The sequence below is a fragment of the Pyxicephalus adspersus genome, chromosome 6 (assembly GCF_032062135.1).
Source record: "Pyxicephalus adspersus chromosome 6, UCB_Pads_2.0, whole genome shotgun sequence".
Taxonomy (NCBI): Eukaryota; Metazoa; Chordata; class Amphibia; order Anura; family Pyxicephalidae; genus Pyxicephalus; species Pyxicephalus adspersus.
In genome coordinates this window covers 54,490,544-54,516,487 of record NC_092863.1, presented here as the reverse complement: position 1 = coordinate 54,516,487, position 25,944 = coordinate 54,490,544, and the positions used below count along the sequence as shown (strand labels likewise).

The 25,944-nt window shown below is 38.9% G+C and overlaps 3 protein-coding genes across 3 annotated transcripts; 1 reads left to right on the top strand and 2 right to left on the bottom strand.

Annotated features, from left to right (window-relative positions):
• Positions 1–469: 469 nt before the first annotated feature.
• Positions 470–10,359, bottom strand: DDX55 (DEAD-box helicase 55). The gene is made up of 14 exons (XM_072415833.1): positions 10,221–10,359; positions 7,685–7,735; positions 7,429–7,515; positions 6,323–6,414; positions 6,141–6,203; positions 5,518–5,667; positions 5,224–5,413; positions 4,634–4,716; positions 4,417–4,548; positions 4,230–4,322; positions 3,564–3,678; positions 2,672–2,840; positions 1,688–1,980; positions 470–750 (listed from the first exon to the last, which is right to left on the bottom strand). The coding sequence occupies exons 1-14, from the start codon at positions 10,326–10,328 to the stop codon at positions 598–600; spliced, it is 1,779 nt and encodes a 592-aa protein (XP_072271934.1). The 5' UTR covers positions 10,329–10,359; the 3' UTR covers positions 470–597.
• A 38-nt stretch (positions 10,360–10,397) lies between these two features.
• MOCS3 (molybdenum cofactor synthesis 3) lies at positions 10,398–12,697 on the top strand. Its single transcript, XM_072415834.1, has one exon. The coding sequence runs from the start codon at positions 10,554–10,556 to the stop codon at positions 11,931–11,933; it is 1,380 nt and encodes a 459-aa protein (XP_072271935.1). The 5' UTR covers positions 10,398–10,553; the 3' UTR covers positions 11,934–12,697.
• Positions 12,698–17,748: 5,051 nt separating this feature from the next.
• TMED2 (transmembrane p24 trafficking protein 2) lies at positions 17,749–24,654 on the bottom strand. Its single transcript, XM_072415832.1, has 4 exons — positions 24,365–24,654; positions 20,502–20,694; positions 19,495–19,602; positions 17,749–18,366 (listed from the first exon to the last, which is right to left on the bottom strand). The coding sequence occupies exons 1-4, from the start codon at positions 24,542–24,544 to the stop codon at positions 18,242–18,244; spliced, it is 606 nt and encodes a 201-aa protein (XP_072271933.1). The 5' UTR covers positions 24,545–24,654; the 3' UTR covers positions 17,749–18,241.
• Positions 24,655–25,944: the final 1,290 nt, after the last annotated feature.

Here is a 25,944-nt window from a genome sequence, read left to right as displayed (position 1 = left end):
AATACCTTAAACCCTCCTAAATGACCAGAGCTGCATTTATTTCTCTACAGCCACAATTCAGAAGAAACCCTGCCCTAGAAAAATTACTGTTTGAATTAGATTGGTGATGATAGCCAGTTTTTGCTACTGACACGTATAAGCATGAAGTCTTTTGTGTTATGGGGTGAAAGTAAAAAGCTTATAATCTCGAACTACCAATAGTACTGCCAGCAGTTCTCCTTCTTTTATAAAAAAGATTTCCCTCTGAATTTTTAAAGTAAAATGTGTGATTTTTTTTGCTTGGGAGTCATGTGAAATTAGTGGCTTTATTACTTTTTGGGTCTGAGACCCAGAACAAGTATGCAGATTCAATTAATCCCAAGTGTCAGCCAGGCAACTAGAATTTTTTCAATAAGGTTATAAATGCTACCCTACATGTTTTAAACATTCTCTTTCAGAACCATGCATGAAACAATAAAAAGAGAACAGCTTGTTTTTTTCTACAAATAAATTAACGATTTATGCAGGTTTAAAAATGCAGTAAAAATATATCTGTCGAAAGTCACCGAACAAAAATATCTATACACAATTTCCCAAGCTTGAAGATAATGTTTGTGTTCAGTCTGACATGTCAGATCCATCCTCTTTTGCCCCAGCTGATGTCAACTGCTTGTCAAATTCTTCCTCTGTGATTTTACCCTTTTTTAGCTTTTTCAGCAATCTGGTATCATGAAGTAGCTCATTCACATCTTCATCATCTATGTCAGAGCCCTACAATACACAGCAAACAATTAAAACACCATCAACAGTTTAGAGACAACTTTTGCAGTGCCCAAGTAGCCCATGAAAAATAAGTGTTAAAATTCCTCCATACATTCAAAATTATTTTATGTTACTATATTATTTTATACCAAACCAAATGTTAATATTACAAAGCAACACTGCTGCTGCACAAAATAAAAAAAAAAATCTCAAGAAAAGGTTCAGGTTTTAGGTCTCCAGTAGCCTTAAAACACCTTAACTAACCCAAGGAGTTACAGCAGCTGAAAGATCTTTCCCTGCAAGTGGTAAGTGCCTGGTTTACTAATTAATGGATGCTGTGGTTTCATCCACTGGCCCCTATGTCACTGCCTGTAGTGACATATTGGCCACTAATAAGAACAGTGCATAGCTGGGGACCGGTCACAAAGAACATCCAAAACCCTGCTATGTTGAAGGTTCTTCAGTCGTTGCTACTCTTGAAAAGAAGACTCGCCAATTACATGTAAGGTTTTCTACCCGTTTTGCAGGGAACATTGTTTTTATTTTTTCAATTATTATTCCTCTCCTAATAATAATGTAGTTTTTTTTAAACTGCACTGTGTACATGATTTTGTTTTTTTTTATATGCATGTACAGAGTCACCCAGATGCCCCTCCCTGAGCATTCTATTTTGAAAATAGTCTCTACTCCCTCCAAAGAACCCAATATCCCCAGTCAATAACCTGCCTTCTCCATAACACTTCTGGAATTCTTTAGAAACAGAATCATTTAATTTACAATGCATCCCCTGCTGTTGCCAAGCTGTTACTGGGGTACTGTTAATCTACACAAGGAGTTAATATAAAATGTAGGAATTACTAGCAGCAAGCAGGATATTTTTCCATAAATCCTGCAGCAAAGTGAATAGTTGCTGCATACAAAATTACACAAAAACTGGTCATTTTACCTCTTCGTGTTTCCTCTTAAGAGCAATTTTTTTCTTTTTCTCTTTACGTTGTTTCTGTTTTGACCATGCCTTGTTCTTTGCAAAATGTTTCTTCCCACCTTCTACATCCTGTTTTTCTTTCCTCTCTTGCAGCATCTTCTGCCTCTGCTTTTCCCGGTTTTTATCTTTGTAAGCGATGGAATATGTATCTACAGAACTGGGAACAAAGTCTGAAAAGTCCTTTCCTCTTAATTCCGGCATGCGAGGCATTCTCAGCAGTGCAAAGCCATTAGCAAGAGACGTAAAGTCCAAATCTAACAAAAAGAAAAAAAAAAAATCATACATATATATACACACACACACAGTAAATAACCCACAGAAAGCCATCCTCAATGACACTTTAGTTGCCAATATCTCATAAAATTTTAGCCAACCAGCTGCTGGCAAGTTATTAGAACCAAACATATCTAAAGGCATGGTAATTTTCCCTGTCTGCTAGAATCTCATGTTGTCCTCAGTCTTAGAAGTAAACACAAACTTCTTAGCGCCCAACACCTTAATAAAGAAGAAAATATCTTCACATTCGTGTACATTTCTAGTAGTCTAGGCTCTGCTTTTTAACAATTGTCAAGGGCAAAATCAGTTCTCTAAATAGTGCTAAAAACAGTCATGCTGCAGGTGTACTTTTGAAGACTCTCCTTAGGATTTATTAGGGTAAGCAAACACAGGAAAACCTAAGGTCAGTCTACCACAACTGCTCTGGGAACAGGGCGTTTGCTATTCTTGAGGTAGGGGAGATACTTTTCAACTGACTTAAAAAATGTCAAAAAACTGTTTAAGCAATGATTAAAGAGTAATCCAGAGGAAACAAAGATACAATTCTCTTTAGTATTAATTTTAAAATTTTTCTGTTGTAGTCTGAATTGTAATGCGGCATCTATAGTTACATTAAATATGATCCTTGCTAACCCAGGAATGTTTAAAGATAATGAATAAGTAGAGTACCTTTTACTCTGAATATTAGGTTGCACTCATGTTTGGCATAGGCTTGCACATACGACACAAAAGCTTTCATGCCTTTCTCAAACATTGCTCTGTCACATTCCGCCATGGACTTAAGCTTTGGTAAATGGTCAACAGTGCATTTTAGATCGGTCATTTCCTGCAGCGGGCACTGTGGGTCAAGGCAACAAAGATGTTAATAAGGCAACAATGACAGCAACTGATAAGTATCACTCTTTACCAGAAAAATTTGAAACAAGAAGTGGTTTGAAGGTGATACAATACAGGAAACAGAAATAAACAATCCACACAGGAATCTAAAATCATAGTATGAACTGAAAACATGTATCATTTACTATTGAATGTCTTATTCCATAATCACCTGAAGTCTTCCCAAACAAGCAATGGATTCAGATGGGAAACCCACCAGTACTACTTATGCTGTCTTTAAAGCAACAAATGTGAACAAATGCTTTTTGCTGTCTGCTACCTATGATTAGTAGTTATGTTGCCATTAGTTTTGCTTTAAAACACAAATAACACACATTTTACTTGGCTTTACCTACTACCCTAAAATGAGGAATAGACCTTTTTTTATATTTGTGGGGGGGGGGGAATGTCTTTTAAAGAAGGCTGATTCATGAACTGGCATAGTGGGGGTCTTTTTGGGTTAAGTTCGCTTGCAAAAAGCCTCTGACTCTGCCCACTATAAAAACCTTAATATTTATACTGATATTACTGATATTGTTTTGAGAAGGCTTTTTTTGATTCTTTTAAGTCGACTGCTTCATTTATTGTGGTTTTACTGCTTAATCATTTCTTAACTTTTTTCACTCTCCCACATCACCATTTTTACACATTTTTAATATAAAAAAGATTTGTAGGAAGAGCTCACCTTTTGATTAATAGAAAGAAAATTGACATAGGACTCTTCCATAGGAAGCAAAAACACAAGTGCATTGCCATGATTACCAATCCGTGCTGTTCGTCCACAGCGATGTACAAAAGCACTGGATGGAAAAAGATGGACATTGACATTAGGTAAAAATAACAAACCAACAAACATTAAACCTCACCTTCTGATATCAATACATTTCCTTTACCAGAAGAACAATATCTGGAAAGGTAAAAATTTTTTTGAAATAGAAAGGTATGCAACCTTTGCGTTAACACCTTAAATCTTTTTTTTTTTCCATGTGACATACAGTGTCTTGTCTTTTTTTTTTAGGTAAATAGCCATCCAGCTGCATCAAATCCTGTAGTCACCTGTGTTCTCTCTTTTAATTACTGCAAACCTTGAACTTGTGATTCTTTATTAAATGCTTTAAATGTTTAATTTATTAAACACGATCTACTCAAGCATTAATAAAATAATGTAATTTACTCTACTAATGCAAAATGTTAAATGATGATCTCAGCAGGTTTCTTTATGTTATACATGACAAACAAGAAATAATGGAATTTAGGTACTCCTGTCAGTATTAACAATATGAATTCCTGTGTTCCTAAGCGATTTCAAGAAATATGTAAGCGTGCTGCTCCATTTTTTATGAAAACATACCTGGCACTGCTAGGAGGATCACACTGTATAACCCAGTTTACTTCTGGAATGTCAATACCTCTGGCCATCACATCTGTACATACCAATATACCACTAAAACGAAAGACATATACTTAGTTACTAGTCATTCTTTTCAGACACATAAATATTATTAATACATTTGATCTCTTGCATGATAAATTCTTACCTGTCCAGCTTTCGGAACTCTGTGAAGATCTTATTACGTTTGTGTTTCATCTTGCCATGAATGCTCATAACTTTTACATTTTTTATAAATGCTTCCAGGGCTTTCCCATAATACTCCACACAAGCACATGTACTACAAAAAGTGAAAAACAGAAAAATAATAAGCACAGGATTTACATGCTCTGTATTTTAAAACTTAAGGCTGTAATAGTAATTACCTGAAAAATACTAAATGCTTTTCTTGTTTCCTCTGACGTAGAAAACTCACAAGATAATTAAACTTTTCGTTTGCCTTGCAAATCTGTACAATGCAAAAGTGTTTAGAATTAAAAATATGCATTAAAAGAATTGTATAGTTTATGCAGTTTGAAAAACATGATAATTCCACAAGCACACAAGGAAGTAATTATCTTATTTTCTTTGAACATTTTGTTTTAAACCTACTGTACATACTCCTCCATCCACACGCACTATTTATCGACCAACTTGGAATCCACTATATGGTGGTGGCCAGTCCAGGGAAAGATTATTCATGCTGTCATACAGAGAGGAAAGGTGCCCATACCTCCAGCTTGGCTCTTACTCTTCAGTAGAGTGGATGAATATGCTGCAAAGAACCAGATCACCTTCCACTGCACTGGTAGTAAAACCTTTCCATTCTGACCGATTCCGCTGGTTTTTGTTGGTATATCTGAACGTAATTCCTAATGGCCACACTGCAAATGTTTTACACATCCTTTCCCCCAAAAGAAATTTCAAACACTGCAGTCCCAAGGGCAATTCAACTCATTAATATGGTCCGGCTTACCATGTAGTAATTTTGTAGCCTGGTTGGGGTTTTTTGGGTACTAGTGGCTGCCACCCCTTTTTCCTTTACAGTGATTCGAACAGGATTGCGCAGTCCAGCTCGTACAAGATTTTCCACCTCCTGGGTTTGTGTAGCGGAGAAAAGTCCTGTTCTTCTCTGCTTGGGTAGGTAGCCCAAAATAGTGTTTAAGCTAAAATGAAAAAAAAAATGAAAAATTAATAAAAATAATTTGTGGGGGAAAAGCACAAATGCAACCATATTGATGAAAATAATAAGAAGCATAAAATTTTTCACCTGGCTTCAAACCCCAGATCCAGAAGCCTGTCAGCCTCATCCAAAACAAGAACATCCAAGGCCTTGACACTGCTGACCAAATCAAGCCCATCTGCCTGTCGACGAAACATGTCTTCTAACCGACCAGGGGTAGCTACAACCATGTTTCCACTGGTCAAGGAAAGAATAATACAATTTAGGCTAAGTGAATATACTTTTGTAATATTCAGAAAAATGAAGAAGTGACAGATGAACAGGTTCTCAGGCAACATAGTCGTACTATGTTTGCCATTTTTATAGTATATAACTTTAAGAATAACTCCTTACTGACCAACATCATCATCAAGTTACCATGCATACTAACTCTGATAAACCTGGTCTAGGCATAAAGCTCTGGTCATCAAAGGTTCTGAAGGGCCTAATTAGCAATAAAAGTAATATAACTTCAAAACAAAAATTGGTATAATTCTAAACAAAAAGAAAATATCTTTCTGTGTTGCCCAGGGTGATTGATTAGATTTGTTCATCAATCCACATTTATTGTTAACAGTTGCTGGGACATTTTTGACAAAAATGTTCATGGTTTACAAAATACAATATATATGTTAAATGATATTTTAGAACAATTCAGAGAAAACACATACCCATTTTCTTTAAATTTCTTTACATCTTCAACTGGATTACTACCCCCAATAAGGAGAATTTGGCTGGAAAAAAAAACAGTAGGCAAAATAAATTTAAGGTGTAAGGAACCCAAATGTGTTTGCAGGGGTGCCATGCTTATACTTATAAGGCAAGAAAAACAAAATGGGAAAAAAAGTCTTACCTGAATTGAGGAAAATGTTTTGTGAAATGTGTCAACACCTCATCAATTTGTATAGCAAGCTCACGGGTTGGGGTAATGATTATAGCACCAACCTGCATATAGATGGTAGGAAAAAAAAATATACAGTTCTTGTATGAAGCCAAAATAGATTAAAAATCAATAGAGTAGACAAGGATTATATCTCTATGACCAAACATGATTTTTTTTATAGCCTGTCAGGTAACCATCCTGTTTCTTCTATCTAAAGCAAGTTTTTCTTAAATGACTTTGCAGGCTTGAGATTACAATCAAAGAATGGGGGTGTTTCACTAAAAGGTATATTTTAGGTGTTAACAGGTCAGGAAATTTATAGAGAAAAATAACTTCCTCCACAAGTACAAATATATATATGGCTGGTAAGTCATAATTGAAGCAAACCTTAAGTAAATATAGAGGCTGCCTCCCTTTCTTAGGCAACAATTACAATATAATGAATGTAATTGCTGTGTGTTACACCAAAACCCATGGCTATGCGCAGCCTATGTTGCTGTGTATTGTGATGCTGACCCTCTTTATTACATTAAATAGGGCAGCACATAAAAACCGAAAAAGACACGGGTGCCCTGGGTTTCAGTATACACACTGCAATGCATACAGAGAGATCATCAATATCTTTGCTTTTTGTACAATGTCATATGTTCCCAAGATATGAACACTATGGGTCTGAATTATTAAAGCTCTCCAAGGCTGGAGAGGACACACTTTTATCAGTGAGTGATCCAACAAACCTGGAATGGATCTGGTGCAGGATTGAAAACATTTGCTAACAAATATCAAATTACTTTTAAGAAATCCATTCCAGGTTTGCTGGATCATCCAGCTTCACTGATAAAAGTGTATCCTCTCCAGCCTAAAAGAAATGTAATAAATCTGGCCCTTTGTGAGACACACTACATCGTACTGCACTGCACATATGCAAAAAGATTATTTTGTATTGTGAACACAAAACTGGAGACAGCTGTAACAAAATCACTGAATAGTGGTAAAAACCTGGCAGTTGTGCTAGTCCTTTTGAATACTTTTTAAAGCAATTAAGGTTCAAGACAACAAAAAGCTCTAGTACCTACCTGATTTTTCTTTAGCTTCACTTCTCTCCTCAGCAATATTTCCAGCAGTGGGATAACAAAGGCCAGAGTCTTTCCACTTCCAGTTATCTATAGGGAAACAAATTAGAATACTGGCAAAAGCAATCAGTGCTAGAATGAATATATATATATATATATATATATATACATATACATATACACACACACACATTTATTATGCATAGTAAAACACCAAAAGCAGAAACTGTATTTAATGTAAATGCTACAATATGCTTACCGCTTCTGCAGCAATGTCTTTGTTCCCCATAAAGAGGGGAATAGTTGCAGCCTAGAAAAACAATGCACGAATTAATTTTCATATTTATTTCTAGATTATAGGAAAAAGTCAGTGTTTTAATGAAATAGGTAAAATAATTTTACATCCAAAGTATGATAGGAATTTGAAACAACTCAAGCTGCAAGGAGTAAAGAAGGCAGTGTTGTTACTCACATCACCCACAGTTTACTATTCACATCCATGTGTGTTTGCAGCTCTTTTACCAAGTCACAAAGGATCATAGGTCATCTGTTTTTCTTTAGAACACTTTCACACACTTTTCAACTGCTTGCTAATGCGGTTGAAAACTATTACTATTAAAGTCTATGAAAGGAAGTCATTGGCAGATTGCCTTGAGATGCTTCTGAAAAACGGCACCACCTTCCAATAAATGGATTTGTCATTTGCCTTGGGGCCATTGAGTATTGGTTGACAGTGGTGAACAAATATTGCTCTAAATATAGCTTAAACATTTTGTTTCTACAATGTTTTATTTTTTTATTGTACTTTGTAGAACTCCAGGTAAAAAAAACAGCCAGGACATTTACAACTTTTATGTACACGTCAGATGATTCTTGACCAATATGAACGGTTGGGCAAGAATCTGAAGTGTACAAAGGTTGCCCAACATCATTCATGGATCTGTTGTGATGGATCCATAAATAACTGACCACATTACCAGTAAAGGGAGGAGAACACAGTGGGGTACCATTCACTTGTTCTCCTCCCTCCCCTCTCAATAGGACAGAACAGCACTGTATGTACAACACATGTTCGTTCATCTGTCACTCCTCATTATGAAATAACCAGTTGAAAATGGGCAAAAACCTATGATTTGCCCTCCAGTAAACACATTTTCATGGCAGGCATACATGTTAAATTTTAAGTGCTGTGCACTCTGAACAAAAAGAACATACAAAATAAGTGCTTCAGAATGCAAAAGTACTAGTCACTGGTATAAAGATATCCTTGATCTTGGCAGAAAGGCCCAGTCCAGTTGGCAGGTGTAGTAAACAAAAGTGTGCAGAGTGCTATGGCATTGGTAACGTACTTAAAGCAAATGCCCCCCCCCCCAAGCCACTGTTTTTGGACCCCTGGAGTGATCAACATAGCTTTCCCCCAACCCATGGATAAACAAATTGCCAAGATGGTTTCCATACCAAGTTACCACCAAAGAATTTTGCCCACAACCTGGCAGGAAAAAGAAACTCCCTAGAACCCACCAAGTACTTTGAGGAGTACTCCCACTGGCATTCCTCTAATAACAACAGAACCAGTAGTGTGTGCACAACACTTATTACAATGAGCAAAAAAAAAGTACATGTAATCCACATATTAAAAATGTGCACAAGGTGTGTTGAATACCCTTCTCCCAAAGAGCAAAGACCTTTCCCTGACCCCTGGGACACAAGTCTACTGGGAGGGACAGAGCTCCCTATCCAAAGCCAGGTTAACCCCTATCCTGGTGGTGGTCCAAAGACAACCACCATGTATTTAGATGTTCTCCTGGAGAGTGACCCCAAAAAAGGGCAGGAAGGAACATAATGGCCACCCTCAGGACATCAAGGTAGGCCAAATCGTCCACACTCTATGTACTAGCGCAGCACGGTTAGCTCAGTGGTCAGCACTCTCGTCTTTGCAGAACTAGGTCCCCGGTTCCAATCTTGGACAGGATGATATCTCCAAGGAGTTTGTATGTTCTCCGTCTGTTTGCTTGGGTTTCCTAACATGCACTTTTTCCCTCAAAACTGGCTTTATACTGTAGTAACCTCCCTGGCGGTATGATTATTTTAGTATTTTTAAGTGTCAACTCGGTACATTTGACATTTAAAAACACTTCCTATTTTACATTTCCCACAGGTCCCGCTCCCACACATACTCACATCTGCATCCCCTGGGGACACAGATGCCAGGCATCACCAAGGGGACACAGATGCCAGGCGGGCATCGCCATTGGATGCCACGGGCTTATGGGGCTCAGGTAAGCCCTCAAGTCCACCCCCAGTGTGGCTCTGGGTTAAATTTAATTTGTAATTAAATTTAACCCTGAGCCACACTCGGAATTACCGCCGGGGGGTTAATGACATGACTATGGTTTGGACATTAAATTGACAGTTAGTGACATAACAATGAACTTTGTAAAGTGCTGCAGATATTTGTCAGGGCTACATTAATACAACAAAAATAGTGAACTGAAAAAGTTGATATGCACCAAAAACAAATCAATGCAAGACAAAGCTCATACAAAATTTCCCTGGCCCTTTAGAAACACCAAGACTATGGAGGACTGTGCAGAAAAGGTATATGAGCAGCCAAACACCACAATTCCTCATAGGGAAAAGGCAGAGATCCCCTTTAAACCTGAAGGATCATATAGATTCTGCCACACAGCCATAAGGAGAGGAGTGTTGGTGCAGTCAGCTCTGTACATAAAAATCAGCCAGGCTATATCTGTGTGATGAGTACAGGGGAGAGTAGTGGTGCAGTCAGCTCATACCTGCACCGGGGTCATGTGACTGAAGTTGAGTTCTCGGAGTGTCTGTCGTATTTTGTCATGCAATCTTTGTGGCAGGGTGTCCCACGTCCCTTCTGTTACATTCTCCATCTTCCTGTAAGTAAACACGTGTGTTCAGTGCGCCCCTCTAAAGCGTCCGCAGCAACATTAGCACAGACTTCCGGGTTCCGGTGTAGCACGATAGATGACATGTGGGCATAACCTGCCGGGGTGCTAATACATTCCTTGCGTTGTGCGGAGTCAGGCTGACAGTTTCGCCTGATAACACTGCCTCGGCTCCATTGACATTACAGAGAGCAGACCTCGTGCTTGCACATGGATAGTGCCGAGCTGGAGAGCCTGAGGGAAGAGATCAAGAAGAGAGACCAGGAGATTCTCTGCCTGAAGGAACAACTTAGAGATGGGCCTTCTTCATGCCAGCAGAGTGACAGGTCCTCTTCCCTTCCCAAGCTTAGAAGCATCAATGAAGAACTTCCTCCCCTCTCCCGACTCTCCCTGTCCAACGCAGAAATCATACGCTATAGCCGCCAGCTGGTGCTGCCAGAGTTTGGGGTCAGGGGTCAGCTCTGCCTCTCCCAGTGTTCGGTATTGGTGGTGGGGTGCGGTGGTCTCGGCTGTCCCTTGGTGCAATATTTGGCTGCAGCCGGAGTGGGACGTTTGGGGCTGTTGGACTATGACGAGGTGGAGATGAGCAACCTCCATAGACAAGTCCTCCATAGTGAGGAGAAGATTGGGGTACCAAAGGCCATATCCATAGCAAGCGCACTGCAGCCACTAAACACCACGGTGGAGTATATCCCATACCATACAATGCTAAGTCCTGCCAATGCTGTGCCACTTATCCGCCAGTATGACATTGTAGCCGACTGCTCAGACAATGTCCCCACCAGATATCTGGTGAATGATGCCTGTGTGGTCGCCGGGAAGCCGCTTGTATCTGCCAGTGCACTCCGCTGGGAGGGCCAACTAACCGTGTACAACCATGAAGGAGGGCCCTGTTACCGCTGCTTGTTTCCCATCCCTCCACCTCCAGAAACTGTGACCAACTGCGCTGATGGAGGTGTTCTAGGTGTTGTTCCTGGAATTATGGGGTGCTTACAGTCTCTAGAAGTGCTAAAATTGGCCTCTGGAAAGGCTTCTAGCTACAGTGGCACCATGCTGATGTATGATGCACTGGATGGGCGTTTCCGCAACATCAAACTTCGAGGTAAACGGGTGGACTGTGCCATCTGTGGCAGTAAGTCAGAGCCCCAAATCCTGAAAGATTATGAGGTATTCTGTGGGTCTTCTGCCTCTGATAAGTGCCGGACATTAAACCTGCTGACTGCGGCCGACAGGATGACTGTTCTGGAGTACAAAAAGCTCTTGAGTGATGGTGTGTCTCATCTACTCATTGATGTCCGACCACAGGTCGAAGTGGATATCTGCCGCCTTCCACACTCCATCCACATTCCGCTGAGCCAACTTGAGGCTGGAAATGCTGCAGATCTTCTAGGGGACAAGACTGGGACAGCCGAGTGTGGCGGTCAGAAGAAATTGATTGTCATTTGTAAACTTGGGAATGACTCGCAGAAAGCAGTAAAAATTCTACAGGGTCTTTCTGAAAATGGAGTGGGGAAGTTTATAGTGAAGGATATTGCAGGAGGCCTTATGGCATGGGCTGAGAAAATTGACCCTGCCTTCCCAAAATATTAAAGTGCCCTCTATGGAAAAGCATGTCATATGCTTGAGTAACTGAGGGAGATTGCAAGATGGTAGGATATAATCCTGGCTTGTCACATTACCCCAGGCACAAATGTTACCCCAGCTGTGCTCCAACTCATAGCTCAGACTGGTTCATTTAGATGATTGTCAACTTGCCCATTCCCGACTTGTTTTGGAGGGTAATTATAACAAGTTATCAGTTGTTTCCCACCACTTTCTGCTGTCTCCTGACACTTGCAAAGCCCAATTTATCCTTAATGATGTAAAAGAAGTTCATTTCTAAAAGGCACCAGTAGTGTGGTAGAAGTGGATGTGCTTTGTTATATAAGTTGGAGGGGTGGATATTAGCATTTCTTTTAGTTTTGGAGTATTTCTGATTAGTTGTTAATCAATCCACCACCATAATGAACAATATCCGAGGACTGCTGTATACATCAGATTTTTGCCTAAGACAAGCACGACCTTTCACCTTAGTCAACAGTAACCTGTATGTAGTTTAATATGGGACACTTTGAATCAGAAAAGACTTTAGAAGTGATGGGTTGTAATAAGACAACACTAAAAGAGTTTGTTTTTTTATACCTCTACTGTATAATGTTAAGAAAAAAACTATTATAAGTAAAAAACAAAATACATTAATATATATGATATGTAACTTCTGTTCAAATGCCTGATTGTACCCAACTGTTTCTACCTTGTCCAAAGTATGGCAAGGAGCTCAAACATTTATAAATATAATGTCCAAACTCAGGAAATGTGTGACTAGAATCTCATAAACCCTATGCTGCTCATATAATATTTATCTTTACTTGGAAAATCAAATCACTATGTGGAAGCTGGTATGGCTGAGAAAAACAGTTACTACCCTCTTCAGCAATTCTAATTTATATTTAGAATATGTGTATATATATATATATATAGAGAGAGAGAGAGAGAGAGAGAGAGAGCACACCTTATCTAGCACCTGCGGCATGGCCCCATATCTCTGCCATACACCCATTACTGTCAAACAGATGGGCCACCCACCCTTTTGGCAACCATTCTTGCCACTGCAGGTTGGCAAGCATGCCAAGTATCAATTCAAGTACATAATATGGGGTGCAAAACATAACTCCTGTTCTTACATCTGATATAAGGTCCCAGGTAATTACCACCTACGCCTGCTATAACAATTTAAAGTCAGGCCAGTATTTTAGAAGCGGTGCTAAGCAGTGGTGGAACTGGTGCTTTGCTAACTGGGTGGCCATTCCATCTGTTACAACAAAATTATAGGTGTTAAGCAAAAAGTGTTATCATAGTTACCACAAATTTCCTTTCTGGAGGTGGCATACTATGGGTCAGCCCTGCATACTAATCAAATAGGACATCCCTTTATCAGGCTATAAAAACATCCGCAGGATTTTAATAATGATTTTTTGTATTTGTGGCACTCATTACAGTATGCTATGAAACCTAACTAGTAGCACTTTACAGAAAGGGCAGCAAAGCTGCGTGTAAAAATGGCATACAGCATCACATCATTGTAGAGTTCCCATTGGCTTTCTTGCAAAATACTCCTGGAAATCTTGAAATGACAGTGGCAAGCCTTTTATCGTATATGCATGATAAATGGTTTCCAGCAAGAGAAGATAACGTGGCTGTAGGTCTTGTCCTAGGCTAATAAAAAAAGGGGCCCCATCAACATCTGGAGAAATAAGGACCTCTTCACCCTGCTCAGTATTTGCCTTTCTTCTCACACCACTTCCAGAATCCTTGTTCTGGGTTTGCTGGTTTACATAAACCACAGCTGGTAAGTTGTTGGATGGCACCTTCAGGAAAACAAAGCCAACATTATCATCCTTAGTTCTCACACATTAGGGGGGAGTTGAGATCCCTTCTACTGAAAGTGGGAGAAATCAACTTTGCGGACATAAAAAAAATTTGTCCCACTTCTACAGGATATCCTGCTTGAAAAGTTGTGTGTGGAATTGTGGAACGCATTGTACAGGTATACCGGTAGTTCATGGTTCTGGAGTTTCCACTGTTTCTCTGTGTATCGATCAAGCCAACTGAATTCTTGGTGTAGAGCAGGGGGCGGGGAACCTGTGGCCATCTGCAGACTTCTTAAACAAGTTTTAATATTGTTAACATATGTGAACTAATTTTGGCAATATGGCGATTCCGCCAAGAGATATTTTTCAGTAAAAGCTGTTATCTAGCCGCGATAAGGCGGTATCGCTTATCTAATTGTAGTTCTTGGAGAGGTCGCCTGAAATGTCCATTGCCGGCAACATCGTTACGGGGAACTGGCGATAGACACTACACCCGATAACAGACGCTGTCAAACGTGGAACTGGCATGGCGTAACATCACACCTTCTGATAAACATACCATGATGAGACTGGGAGGAGAATGCAGAGGAAGGGTAAGGGTTGGATTTTGAACGAGATAACGCATTAACGAATCAGCTTGGAGTTGGCGGTGAAACATAGTGGTCACGTGTGCGAGTCCAAGTGTGTCGCGTAGTGGTGAGTGTGCCTCAGCCTTGGCGCGTGTAGTACATTAAACCACGGTGTGAGGAGGTACCCGGTGTGTGACTTGAATAAATTCTCAACACTTGTGTTCAAATTTATATGTGAAGAACCAAATTTATGATTGCAACAAAAAAGAATTGGCAATAGTTTTGAAACCGAAATTTCTTCTCCACCTTCTGGCAACACTGTGGTTACAGTTACTAACTGGCTGGCAAAGAGTACAGTGTTTGTGGTTTCTTCCTTCAGAGTGTGTTTGTCACGTGATTACGTTTTTTTCTTTGCTTTTCATCATGTCGAGAAAAATGAAAAGGTCGCTGAAAGAAGAACACAGAGTGTTTAAAGATGAGTGGGAATTGCAATACTATGTTGTTTCTGAGAAGGATAAAATGAGTCACTTGTGATTTCAACGGTAAAAAAATACAATAAACATCAACACTACTCTACTTATAAGGACAATAAATACGCTAAGCTAGAAGGTGAATCCCGAAAGACTGCTTTACAAAAATTGAAAGAAGAGAAGCAAAAGCAGAGGCAGTTATTCCAATCAGTGCAGAGTATCGGAAACGCAACTACAGAAGCATCTTATAAATTGCCGTATATACTTTGAGAAAAAGCTAAGCAATTTAACCATGTGGCAATTATAAAAGAATACATTGGAGAGATTGTAGCATGCTTAGATCCTGATAAGGTTAACGAATACAAACTGCCTCTTTTAAGAAGAATTAATGCTGATTGGCAGCATGAATTAGCACTCAATGTAGTAGATCAACTGAAAGAAATAATCCAAAAAGAAAATGTGTACTATTCAATAGCACTGGATGAATAAACTGATTGCGCAGGTATTATATTTTGTTTCTGCCATAACTAAGGATTTTCGTGTTTACGAACAGTTGCTTACTCTGAGCACTCTAAAGAGCAGAACTTGAGGCATCGATGTGTTTAATGATTTTAGAGACAAATGTCATGAATTTGGACTGAATCTGGCTAATTTAGTAATGGTATGCACAGAAGGTGCGCCTTCCATGACAGGGAAGAACAAAAGCTTTATCGCACAACTTAAGAAAGGGGTTTCAAGCCAAATAATCTTACCTCTTTTTATTGCTTTTTGCATCAACAAAGTCTCTGTGCCAAATCGACCGTTTTAAATGATACTTTACAGAAAATTGTAGGAACTGTGAATTATTTTTGAGCAAATGCAACAAGACATTGACAATTTGGTGAGGTGCTAATGATGGATAATGAGGTAATTAGCGTTAATTTGCCCTAACATTCGAAAGTGTGCTGGTAATGACAAGGACAGGTTTTAGTCAAAGTTTTGTATTTGCCTGAACAAATAATTCAATTTTTCGAGTAAAGGAATGAACTATCATGCAAGGAGTTTCACAGCAATGTTGCTTTTCTGTTCGATATAACGACAAAGCAAAATAACTTGAACGTTTCATCCCAAGTCTTTATATGATATGTGGCAAGAAATAAAAAAATTCAGAAAAAATTAACATTTCTTTAATCACTTCTTGGCTGAGATAAGCTCTCTGAAGAGCACTTCTCTCACCTAGTAAAAATGATTAATGAAGAAAAATATTCATTTGAATGTTTCAAACAATATGAATCCATGATAAACTTGCTAATCAAGGAATACAATGAAAGGTTCAGTGATTTTGAGAAGCATGACATGACCCTCAAAAATTCTTTTTGACCTCACTTAGTTGATGTATCTGAAGCCCCAGAGAAGCTGCAGATTAAGTTAATTGAGCTGTCAAAAGATGATATTCTGAAGCTGCTTTTTGACAGCAAAAAAGATCCCATTCAAGTATGGAAAAATGTCGCTGAATATTCTCACCTCAGGAAACACGCATAACGCTTGCTCTCCTGCTTCTCAACAACATATTGCTGCAATAAAAGCTAAATTAGTATTAAATTATTTGCATTTTGTACATTTTTTTTTATTTTATTTTTTTTGAAGAATGTGGCCTTCTTGGAAGGATGTTAACTCTAACGCGGGCTTTCCAATGAGAAAAGGTTCCCCACCCCTGGTGTGGAGTGTCACCTTGAGATCACCAAGGTATTAAACTATGGATGTCGATCACAAAGAGGTGGTGCTAGCACTTTCATTAAGGTGGAGAGTAGAGTGACCAAAACCCTTTTCAAGGGACATAATTACTATTAAAATATATTCTGTACTAAACTTCAACATGTTCGCAGACCTGTTGAGCTTTGCATTAAAGTATACAAACTGTTCAATGTATAGAACCAAAAAGAAAACTCATTTTCCCAAGAAACCCTTAGTAAACCAAATAGATATGCAAGATGCAGGTTAGATGGAAGGTTACATTTAAACAAGGCAAAATTCTAATTTGTAGATCCTGAAAGACAAAAAAATGGACCTTTTTTTTTCATTTATTATTAAATGGCATACACTGCCACAGCAGTTGGTAAAAGCTGTAATCCTAGCTGAGACATATTTAGTTATATCAACCAAATCTTTTTATTTCCTGCAAAAGACCCACCTTAAGAAAAAAATATTAGAAATAACTAAATAGTTGAATTCCTAGTAGGGATGTTTTACATGTCACTTTAGTGGGATTCCCCACTCTTTATGCCTTTTTAAGCCAAATCCTATTTTGTGCTGCATGTTTGGCTAGTGCAGGTAAAGGAGAACCTTTATGGATCACGGTCCCAGGAATTAGTGTGTGGTCGTTATGTCAAGTAATAGTTATTTTAATTTTACCCACAAGTGGTTTTGTTTGCCTTCAATATTCCTTTTGATGGTCAGGTTGTAGCAGAAAAAACATATATACTTACCCAAAAACCAAAGCAAAGTAGTGACACAATCCAAAGTGAAGTTGTGAAACTCCAGAACTGCCAATAGTCTGTTACAGTCAGCAGTTGGAAGGTTTTGGCTGCAACACATTCTCCAATGCCATAGTGGCGCTTTGTTAATACAGTATACAGTCATAGTCATGACCATAATGTGGAGATGCACCAAATGTTCAGTACTGCTTTACAATCTTATTTGCATAGCAGATGGACACAAGGCAGCATGATGATACAACATTAACCCTGTCCTCATCATAAATGCCTTAATCTTTTCTGAGGATGAAAGGATTAACTAACTCATAGTAAAAAACATTAAAGTTGTAGCTGTTTCATGTCTCCATTACTAGAAACCACAATCTTTTAACAAGTTTTGAACTGGCCATTTTCCAAACAAGCATACGTTTTTTCTGTTTGCAGAACTTATTAGATCATGAATTATTAAAAAAGACAAGACAATGCACAACAGGAGGCAGCAATATCTGTAAAGATCAAAAAAGATTTCATTTGCTGGATACAGCTATTACAGGTTTATTCTGTGTGGCTTATTTAGAGCCATCTTATTAATGAACCTCTTTGGTTCGTAGTCTTCATAAAAACAAGACAATATCATTGCAAAAGTAAAGAGTAAAGAAAGACAAATGTAACTAGATGTACTTCCAATCCGGACGGTACCACAATACAGAGTGCTCTGGGATCTTTCCAAAACTGTCATTTCGCTTTTGATTTCTTGGGGAATTTTCCTGAAGTTAACATATGCAGCATGGTGTCTTATTTGTGCTACAATGAGAATTTCCAAAGCAAAACATAGCAAAACTAAATTCTGTTGTTCTGACCAAGATGACAGGAGGGGAAAACAAAAATAAAACAAAGTGTGGGACTATCAGTTAGGACAAAGTTTGGGATCAAAAATAAAATAACATTTGGGATCATCAGTTAGAACAAAAAAAATAAATCCCACAAAACAGCTGCTTAAACCACTCGTCGGACTTCAAAAAATCTCTTCAGGTAATAGATCTGTCCCAGTGTCATAGCTACCAGTACAAGGGCTTCAAAAAATGACCAGAGCACCACTCTGCTGTTTGTGTTGTCATTGACTGTTGGAAAAAAAAAAAAGAATATGTGAATTACATCTGTATTAAATAATGCCTTCTATACGTTACAATATGAACATTTGCATACTAGAAGTCACAAGGCCCCATTAATGTTACAAAACCAGCATCCACATACTGCACTGAGTAATATTAGGAGGATTTAGTGAGGGGCTGCTGCACTAGCACTTTACAGAGCTAATATTTATTTGACTGAACATGTGATCTAAAACACATGATGTTAACATTATGCTCATCAAATATACTGGATTAACTTGTTAAAGAAAAGGTATTAGAATAATGATTTGCATTGTAGCAGCTAGGTCCTGACACACGGTAACTAGTTTTGATACCTAGATCATTCCACAAACATTTGCTTGAGTTTTCTTCCAAAACATGCAAATCTTAAACATTAACCCAAAGTTAAATCCTCTTCTTTGATGCAATAAACCTAAGGTCAAGAAACAGTAATGTATAGTTCCACATACTGAACACAAACATTTTCCTAAGGATAAATCAAGGATCTTAGATGGTGGGGAGCTGAGGTTTTATTCACTGCCCAATGCTACCATTGTCTGCCTCCTGGAAACATGGCTGACTGCAAGAAAAATCACACCTCTGGCACAGTGCTGTACCTGTCCGAAACTAGCTCTAGAGCCAAGGTACTGAGGATGGCAATATTTATATCCTTTAGAAAAGTCTAATAATATTAGTATTTAGATAAGTTATTAGCATACTAAAATACTATTTTCTGCATTTGATGCTCTGAAGTAGTCATACTAGACATCTGGGCACATATTTTGGAGCTGTACTTAAAAACATTCACTTTATGGATCTTGTAGGCTGATGTTTAAATTTCTTATCAAAATGACAAACCCGTAAATATAAAACATCTAAACCCTACATTATCTTGATTTTTTTTCCCCTAGTGAATGTTTTAGTTACTAATTTAATGAAACAAATGGTTGCATTTAACTATTGGTAATGTTATAAATATATATATACATATATTTAACAGATTTCAAAACTGTACACACAGAGCTACTGTAATATTGTAACATCTAGTGCTTCAAATTAATGTTTGTACCCTGCATACTTGTGCATAAAGACTGTATAACCTTTAAAATAACTCACTTGCTCTGTGTATTCTTTCCCGCACTTCCATGTATTCTTGCTCATGCTTAACAGCAGTCATGGCCACTGCAAGTTCATTGATCATCTCTTCCAGCTTGTTCTGATGGGCTGCATGACAAATGATTACACAATGAAAAATCAGACATACATCTATTTGAAACAGGTCTCAGTGATGCAATAGATAATGTCATCAACTTATATGTCAAAAAATGTTACCAAAGTCTAAATATAAGGGAATGTAACAATTTCTAGCTATAGTTGATAAAACTCAGCACAATAATGAACATATCACTCTGGAAATATATCACAGTTATTTTAGGCCTGACAGCAAACATTAATTGTATCAGCAATCCTCAATGTAAAAGTGATGCAGGCAATAATTGTCAACTTAAAAGTATGTTATGTGTTCCTTTAAGTAGCTTAAAGAGCAGGGATGGAGGATGGACGATTTAAATCCTCTTGGGGATGCAATTCTCTGAAGCCTTTACTTATCTATTGCACAGGATGGCTGCCCATAGCAAATTCTCCAGAGAATACAAAGTGTACTTACCTTACAAGCTAAACTGCTTATTGTTGCATGAAGTATGTGCCCCCTTTCCCCCCCACTCCTCTTAGAAGATGCACACAAAATGGTCAACTCTTAATTCCATTTCAAGCATTAGCATGTAGCATCTGAGAAGACACATCAAAATGCATGCCATTCCCTCGTAACACTGCAACACTTCACAAGATATAAGGTTAGGTTTTATGTTACTAAAATGCTTCATCCAATGTTGCATCAATCCATATCACTGCCATGCCAACAAAGGTTAGGAACAATGAGGACTGCAAGTCAATAAAGACATTGTTGTGTCTTTACTGGCAATTTTTTTTAATGGAAATTGAGTTCTCACATTCTAAAAAAATATTTATATGTTTCATTTCCTATACTTTTTATATGTCTATGTATGTCTGTGTTTAAAAGCAACATACCCTGACTTTTGTGAATGGTGGTTAATAACACTTACCTTCCGTTTCCATGTCCTGACCCTTGGGAGCTTCACCTATATCTATGGTAAACATCACAATCTTCGGAGTCATTGTTGACATTCTGTTGCTGAAGCAAAATTTGTATGTTCCATCCATGTGAGCGGCAAACGTGTACTTCCCGCTCGATTCTCTGTCTCCTTTATAAATGCTTTTATTGTCAGGGCCAGTGATCTGAAACAACACAATTTTATTAGCATGTTTCTTTATACAAAAAAAAAAATTAACAAGGCCAAAAATTAATTCTTTTCATCCTCTGTGTATTTAATTTAACTTTCAATTAAGTATGTAATATCAATATAAGGATCAGTGTATGTAAAAGCTAATTCTTCATAAAAAAAAAAAATCTATATTACATTCTATGGTGTGAAATTTCCAGTCTGGTGAATTTCCATACAATGCAATCAAAGCTATGATGTACAACTCCTGACCATGTTCTCATACAACTGTTTGCTAATATGAATATCTAATACACTCATGCCACCTTTCTTTTTAACCACAGTTTGCTCTGAATGTCAATTCTAATCAGAGGTGGATAATGTGGTTTCTGAATCTGTGTCAATAATAAAAGCGTCCGACCTCTGCAGCTGATAACAGTAACAAGCAATTAACATAAGGTGAAGGTGGCTACACTACAAAATGCAACTGTAAAAATTTAGCCACTTCCTTTTGGGTTTTAAAGATGTATAGATAGACTGCATTTTTATGTGTGGTTTAACTGCTTTATTAGAGCTCCAAATGATAACAAAATAGCTATTTTGTTTTTTTGTGTGTGTGTTGAATAATACATTCATATTGTATTCATTTGGTTCTCAATTATCTGTTAAAATGTATCTTTCACCCTGCACTCTGCTGCTGGCACTATTCCCTCTGCTACCAGTCTGATAACTCATTGGCTCTCTGCTCCTTCACTGTCCTGCTTTCTGTCTGTGCTCCTGCATCATTTTTCTCTACTGCTACTTTCTGGTGACATCTCACCCAACCCTGGTCCCCCCCACAGATCTGCACTCTTCCATACACTCTCAGCAAGACACTTCCTTCTCCTAACCTCATCCCCATTCACCCTACCCAAAGGTTCTCACCCCCTTTCTCTGCCAGTCTATGGAATGCCAGATCGGTTGGCAATAAACTAACTTCCATATACAACCTTCTCCTTTTCAAATCTCTGAACTTCCTGGCTCTCGCAGAAACTTGGCTTTCCTCCTCAGACTCTGCCTCTGCTCTCCCCTAGGGAGGCCTGGACGTCACACATACTGCTATACCTGGCAACAAAGTAGAGGGTGGTGTAGGTCTCTTTCTCTCACCTAACTGTACATACAGGATCCTTCCTACCCCACCCTCTCTCATTTTTACCTCTTTAGAAGTCCACTCCGTCCGTCTTTTCAGCCCCCTACCCCTTATTGTTGCTGTTGTCTTTTACCTGTAAATCATCACTGGCCTCTCTCAGCCCTGTCACTGTGGATGAAGTCTCTTCTCTTACCATCTCCATCTACTACCTGTTCCCTTGACCCAATTCCCTCTGATTTACTCTGTGCCCATTACTCCACCCTGGCTCCCGCCCTAACTGAACTATTTAACCTCTCCCTTTCTACTGATAATGACCCCTCCGCTTTCAAACATGCCATATTCTCCCTATCCTGAAGAAACCCCTCCGCTTTCAAACATGCCATATTCTCCCTATCCTGAAGAAACCCCTCCGCTTTCAAACATGCCATATTCTCCCTATCCTGAAGAAACCCTTACTCGACCCCTCCTCCCTAACTACTGTTTCCAAACTTATTGAACGCCTTGTCTACAAAAGGTTTACTGATTACTTGAGCACCAACTTGACCCTCTCCAGTATGGTTTTCGAGCTGCCCATTCCACCGAAACAGCCCTTACTAAAGTGGCCAATGACCTCATCAGAGCTTAGTCTAAAGGCAACTTTTCCCTCCTAATTCTCTCCTTGATATTTCCTCTGTTTTGACACTGTTGATCACCCCCTTCTAATACAAATCATGCGCTCCATTGGTATCAGTGACACTGCTCTCTCTTGGTTTGCTTCCTATCTGTCTGACCGCTCCTTTCAACCCCCCCCCTATTGTGTGTTACTTCCCCCACCTCCTAGATTGTAAGCTCTTCAGGGCAGGGTCCTCTCCTCCAATGTCACTGTCTGTATTCGTCCGTCATTTGCACCCCCTATTTAATGTATAGCACTATGTAATATGTTGGTGCTATAAAAATCCGGTTTATTAACAATAATATATACAGTGTTTGATGTATTGTCCAAACTAATGTATTGTCCAAGCTAAAACTTTTTCTTATGTTTGACCAGGACAAATCTAGGAAATCAAACATACATGATTACCATTGAAAGTAGACTAGAACTGTAAATATCCTTTTCTTTCTGTGCCCCTGTAGCAGATTTCCCATTATACAAAACATAAGCAGATTAAACTTTAAACTATAGATTTCACAAGCATTGCACTAATTTTGTGAAATTAAAAAACTGGGTTCCCAATTTTTTATTGTACTGGCTCCTTGCCCTGAGAATATAAAAAGTTTTGGGGTTGTCCAGTATACTTTAAGGTTACTGCTATAATACCACTTAGCATTAAGAACATCATGCAATGCTTTCAGATTTCTTTTGACACCATATCAGAGTGACAGCAATGGGAACAGGGGATCTGTTCTTGTGTGGAGGACTATTAGCACACTTGTCTCTCCTCTGTATTTGCTCTAATTAGGTGAGTTGTATAAGGACACCTAAGTACACATTGACACTTACTGCATACTATTAGTACCATGCTGTCACACAGCACACGCAATGCTACAGATACAATTTAAAAATTGTAATACCCCGTCAACATCACATACAGTACACAAAGATCTGAATTCCAAAAAAAAAAAACACTTATGCTTGTCATACACTATGCCAAACTTTAAAAAAAAATGTCAAATTTATCAAAAGTAAAGTTTTCGATATTTGGGTGGATTGTTCACTGAAAATGATTTGTGCCACAGAAGTGAACATTGGCAGAGAGAACCCAAAGCACTGCTACAGGAAACCAGATTGTGGGCACCCCCATGAAACTACTGCCCAAATACAGACCGATTTACTGAGTATGGAGAGACAGACCAGTGGGTAGATGTGGAGAAAAAGAATTCCTAGCAATATTGTTAACTTGTTCCTAGTTTATAATTTGCAATTAGGTTCTGACAACAAACCCCCTTTGAGTTCAGTTGAATAATATTAGGGCATAAGAAAGACATACATTTAATTTATTTCATTGAGTTTGATTTTAATTTAATCATATTTGAGCTCAGTGCTGATTGCGCAGGGAGTGTGGACTAGCAATGTTCAGTCTGATACCACCTGTCCATTACAAACCACAAGAACGAGTAGGACACCACAAGGTCCCTCCTGTCCTATGTGTAGGCAGAGCAGGGTCCAGATAACAGCTGGAGGGTCCCACCAAGTATATAGATGGATCCCTCAATCCCAGAGGAGCTGCCATTCAGATGCAGAAACATTAGATATTTTTCATTACTACTTCTTTCAGGATGTCAGGGCGATACCACCATTTATCTGCATATATTATACACATAGGTGGCATCTATTGGGGGCATTCTGACAGCTGGCATCACACACTCTGCACTGATCTTAGATTATATAGCTGGACCTGTCAGTCCTATGGACGCGAGATGGGATCTGTGTATGAATGACTATTGCAAGCAATGGCAGCACAGTTCATATACATATATACCAATAACAGCATGCCTCATATATTATATTTATATACACATAAAACAATGACAGCACACCTCATATATAACAATGGCAGAATTGGTTGGAAGTTCTCACCTCCACGTCAATGTCCAGGAAGCCCCCCTCGGCCACCTCGAAGATGAGGCCCATTTTGGTCCCGGACGTCACATGCTCGTAGTAGCATTCTTCTGCGTGAGCGTCGATGCTGACGAAGTACCCTGAGGCGGTGGCAGAGAAGAAGGCGATCAGGGCGACGAGCTCTGATATGGTGAACATGGCGGCAGGGATAACAACGAGCGCAGGCCGGGGGTGTTGATGCCGAGTCTGGGCCTCAATCTGAAAGAGGCGTCACCTCTCTACGCAGCCGGGGAACCAGCAGCTAATGCCACGTAACGAGTCTACGGCGGCCGGGCTGAGACACGCTGACATCCGGGTATTCCAAACACACAGAGACCTGGCAACGCCACAGAGCAATGTTACGTGCTGTTGAGAGGCAGAGGAAGCCATTTTAAGTGTGGGCAGGTCTAGCTACTTTCTCTTCCCATATTATTATGTGTATTAATTAATTAATTTTTTTGCATTTTATAAAGGATGTTACTTTTTTTTTTTTACACAGGTTAACATGTCATTTTCATCAGGTATAATTTTATGTGGGCTTTGTAGTATTTTTGATGAATATTTCATATTAGTTTTTCTCTAGCACATCTAGTTTTTGTGATGCAGCTAATTATATATCGTGTGAAATTTGTTATAAATAGCCTTAGCATTTTACAAAATGTAATGAAAGTTTTCTTTTTTTAAGGTTAGGGACCGCACTAACTGCGATTGATTTAATTTGTCATCATGCCTAGAAATTGCTTTATTGATCCAGACAGATTCTATTATTTGTGTGGTTCTTTTACATCAAAAGCACAACTTCACCAAATTACTACAGAACTGTCAAAAAAAGTGGATTCTGGGGTAAAACTAAGCACAAAATTGTATATCTCAGCCTCGATTCTGCAATTAGGCCTGTTCCGCATGATGATTCATTGCCAGTTCCAGTACCGCCACATGATGGTCTTGCTTCTGTAGAAGGTGATGAGGAATGCGCTGGAGATGCAGCCAGTTACAACCCCGAATCATCTGATCATGACTACTTGGCCGAAAAAAAAAAAGTCATACTGCATAATGGTAATTCCAAACCAAGTTTACCGATTAGCCTGGCATCTTTCTCTTCCCAGATTATTATGTGTATTAATCATTTTTTTGCATTTCGGAAAGGATGTCCACTCATATATGCAGCATCCTACATTGTCTCTGATGTACCCTGCAGGTGCCCACGCATATATGTAGCACCTTATATTGCCTCTGATGTACCCTGAAGGGTGCCCACACATAAATGCATCACCTTTTATTGCCTCTGATGTACCCTGCAGGTGCCCGCTTTTATACAGCACCATACATTGCATCTGATGTACCCTGCAGATGCCAACACACATATGCAGCACCATACATTGCCTCTGATGTACCCTGCAGGTGCCCGCCTTATGCAGCACCATACATTGCATCTGATGTACCCTGCAGATGCCCACACATATTCAGCACCATACATTGCCTCTGATGCACCCTGCAGGTGCCCACACATATATGCAGCACCATACATTGCCTCTGATGCACCCTGCAGGTGCCCACAC

Coding starts and splice junctions, on each gene's coding strand:
- TMED2 (XM_072415832.1), bottom strand. CDS start 24,544: ATGTTCACCATATCAGAGCTCGTCGCCCTGATCGCCTTCTTCTCTGCC. Junction 20,695..24,364: donor TCCTGGACATTGACGTGGAG/GTGAGAACTTCC, acceptor GTGTTGTTTCAG/ATCACTGGCCCTGACAATAA. Junction 18,367..19,494: donor GGAAAGAATACACAGAGCAA/GTGAGTTATTTT, acceptor TTTTTCCAACAG/TCAATGACAACACAAACAGC.
- DDX55 (XM_072415833.1), bottom strand. CDS start 10,328: ATGGAGAATGTAACAGAAGGGACGTGGGACACCCTGCCACAAAGATTG. Junction 4,323..4,416: donor GAGTTCCGAAAGCTGGACAG/GTAAGAATTTAT, acceptor CTTTCGTTTTAG/TGGTATATTGGTATGTACAG. Junction 751..1,687: donor TTAAGAGGAAACACGAAGAG/GTAAAATGACCA, acceptor TGTGTATTGTAG/GGCTCTGACATAGATGATGA.
- MOCS3 (XM_072415834.1), top strand. CDS start 10,554: ATGGATAGTGCCGAGCTGGAGAGCCTGAGGGAAGAGATCAAGAAGAGA.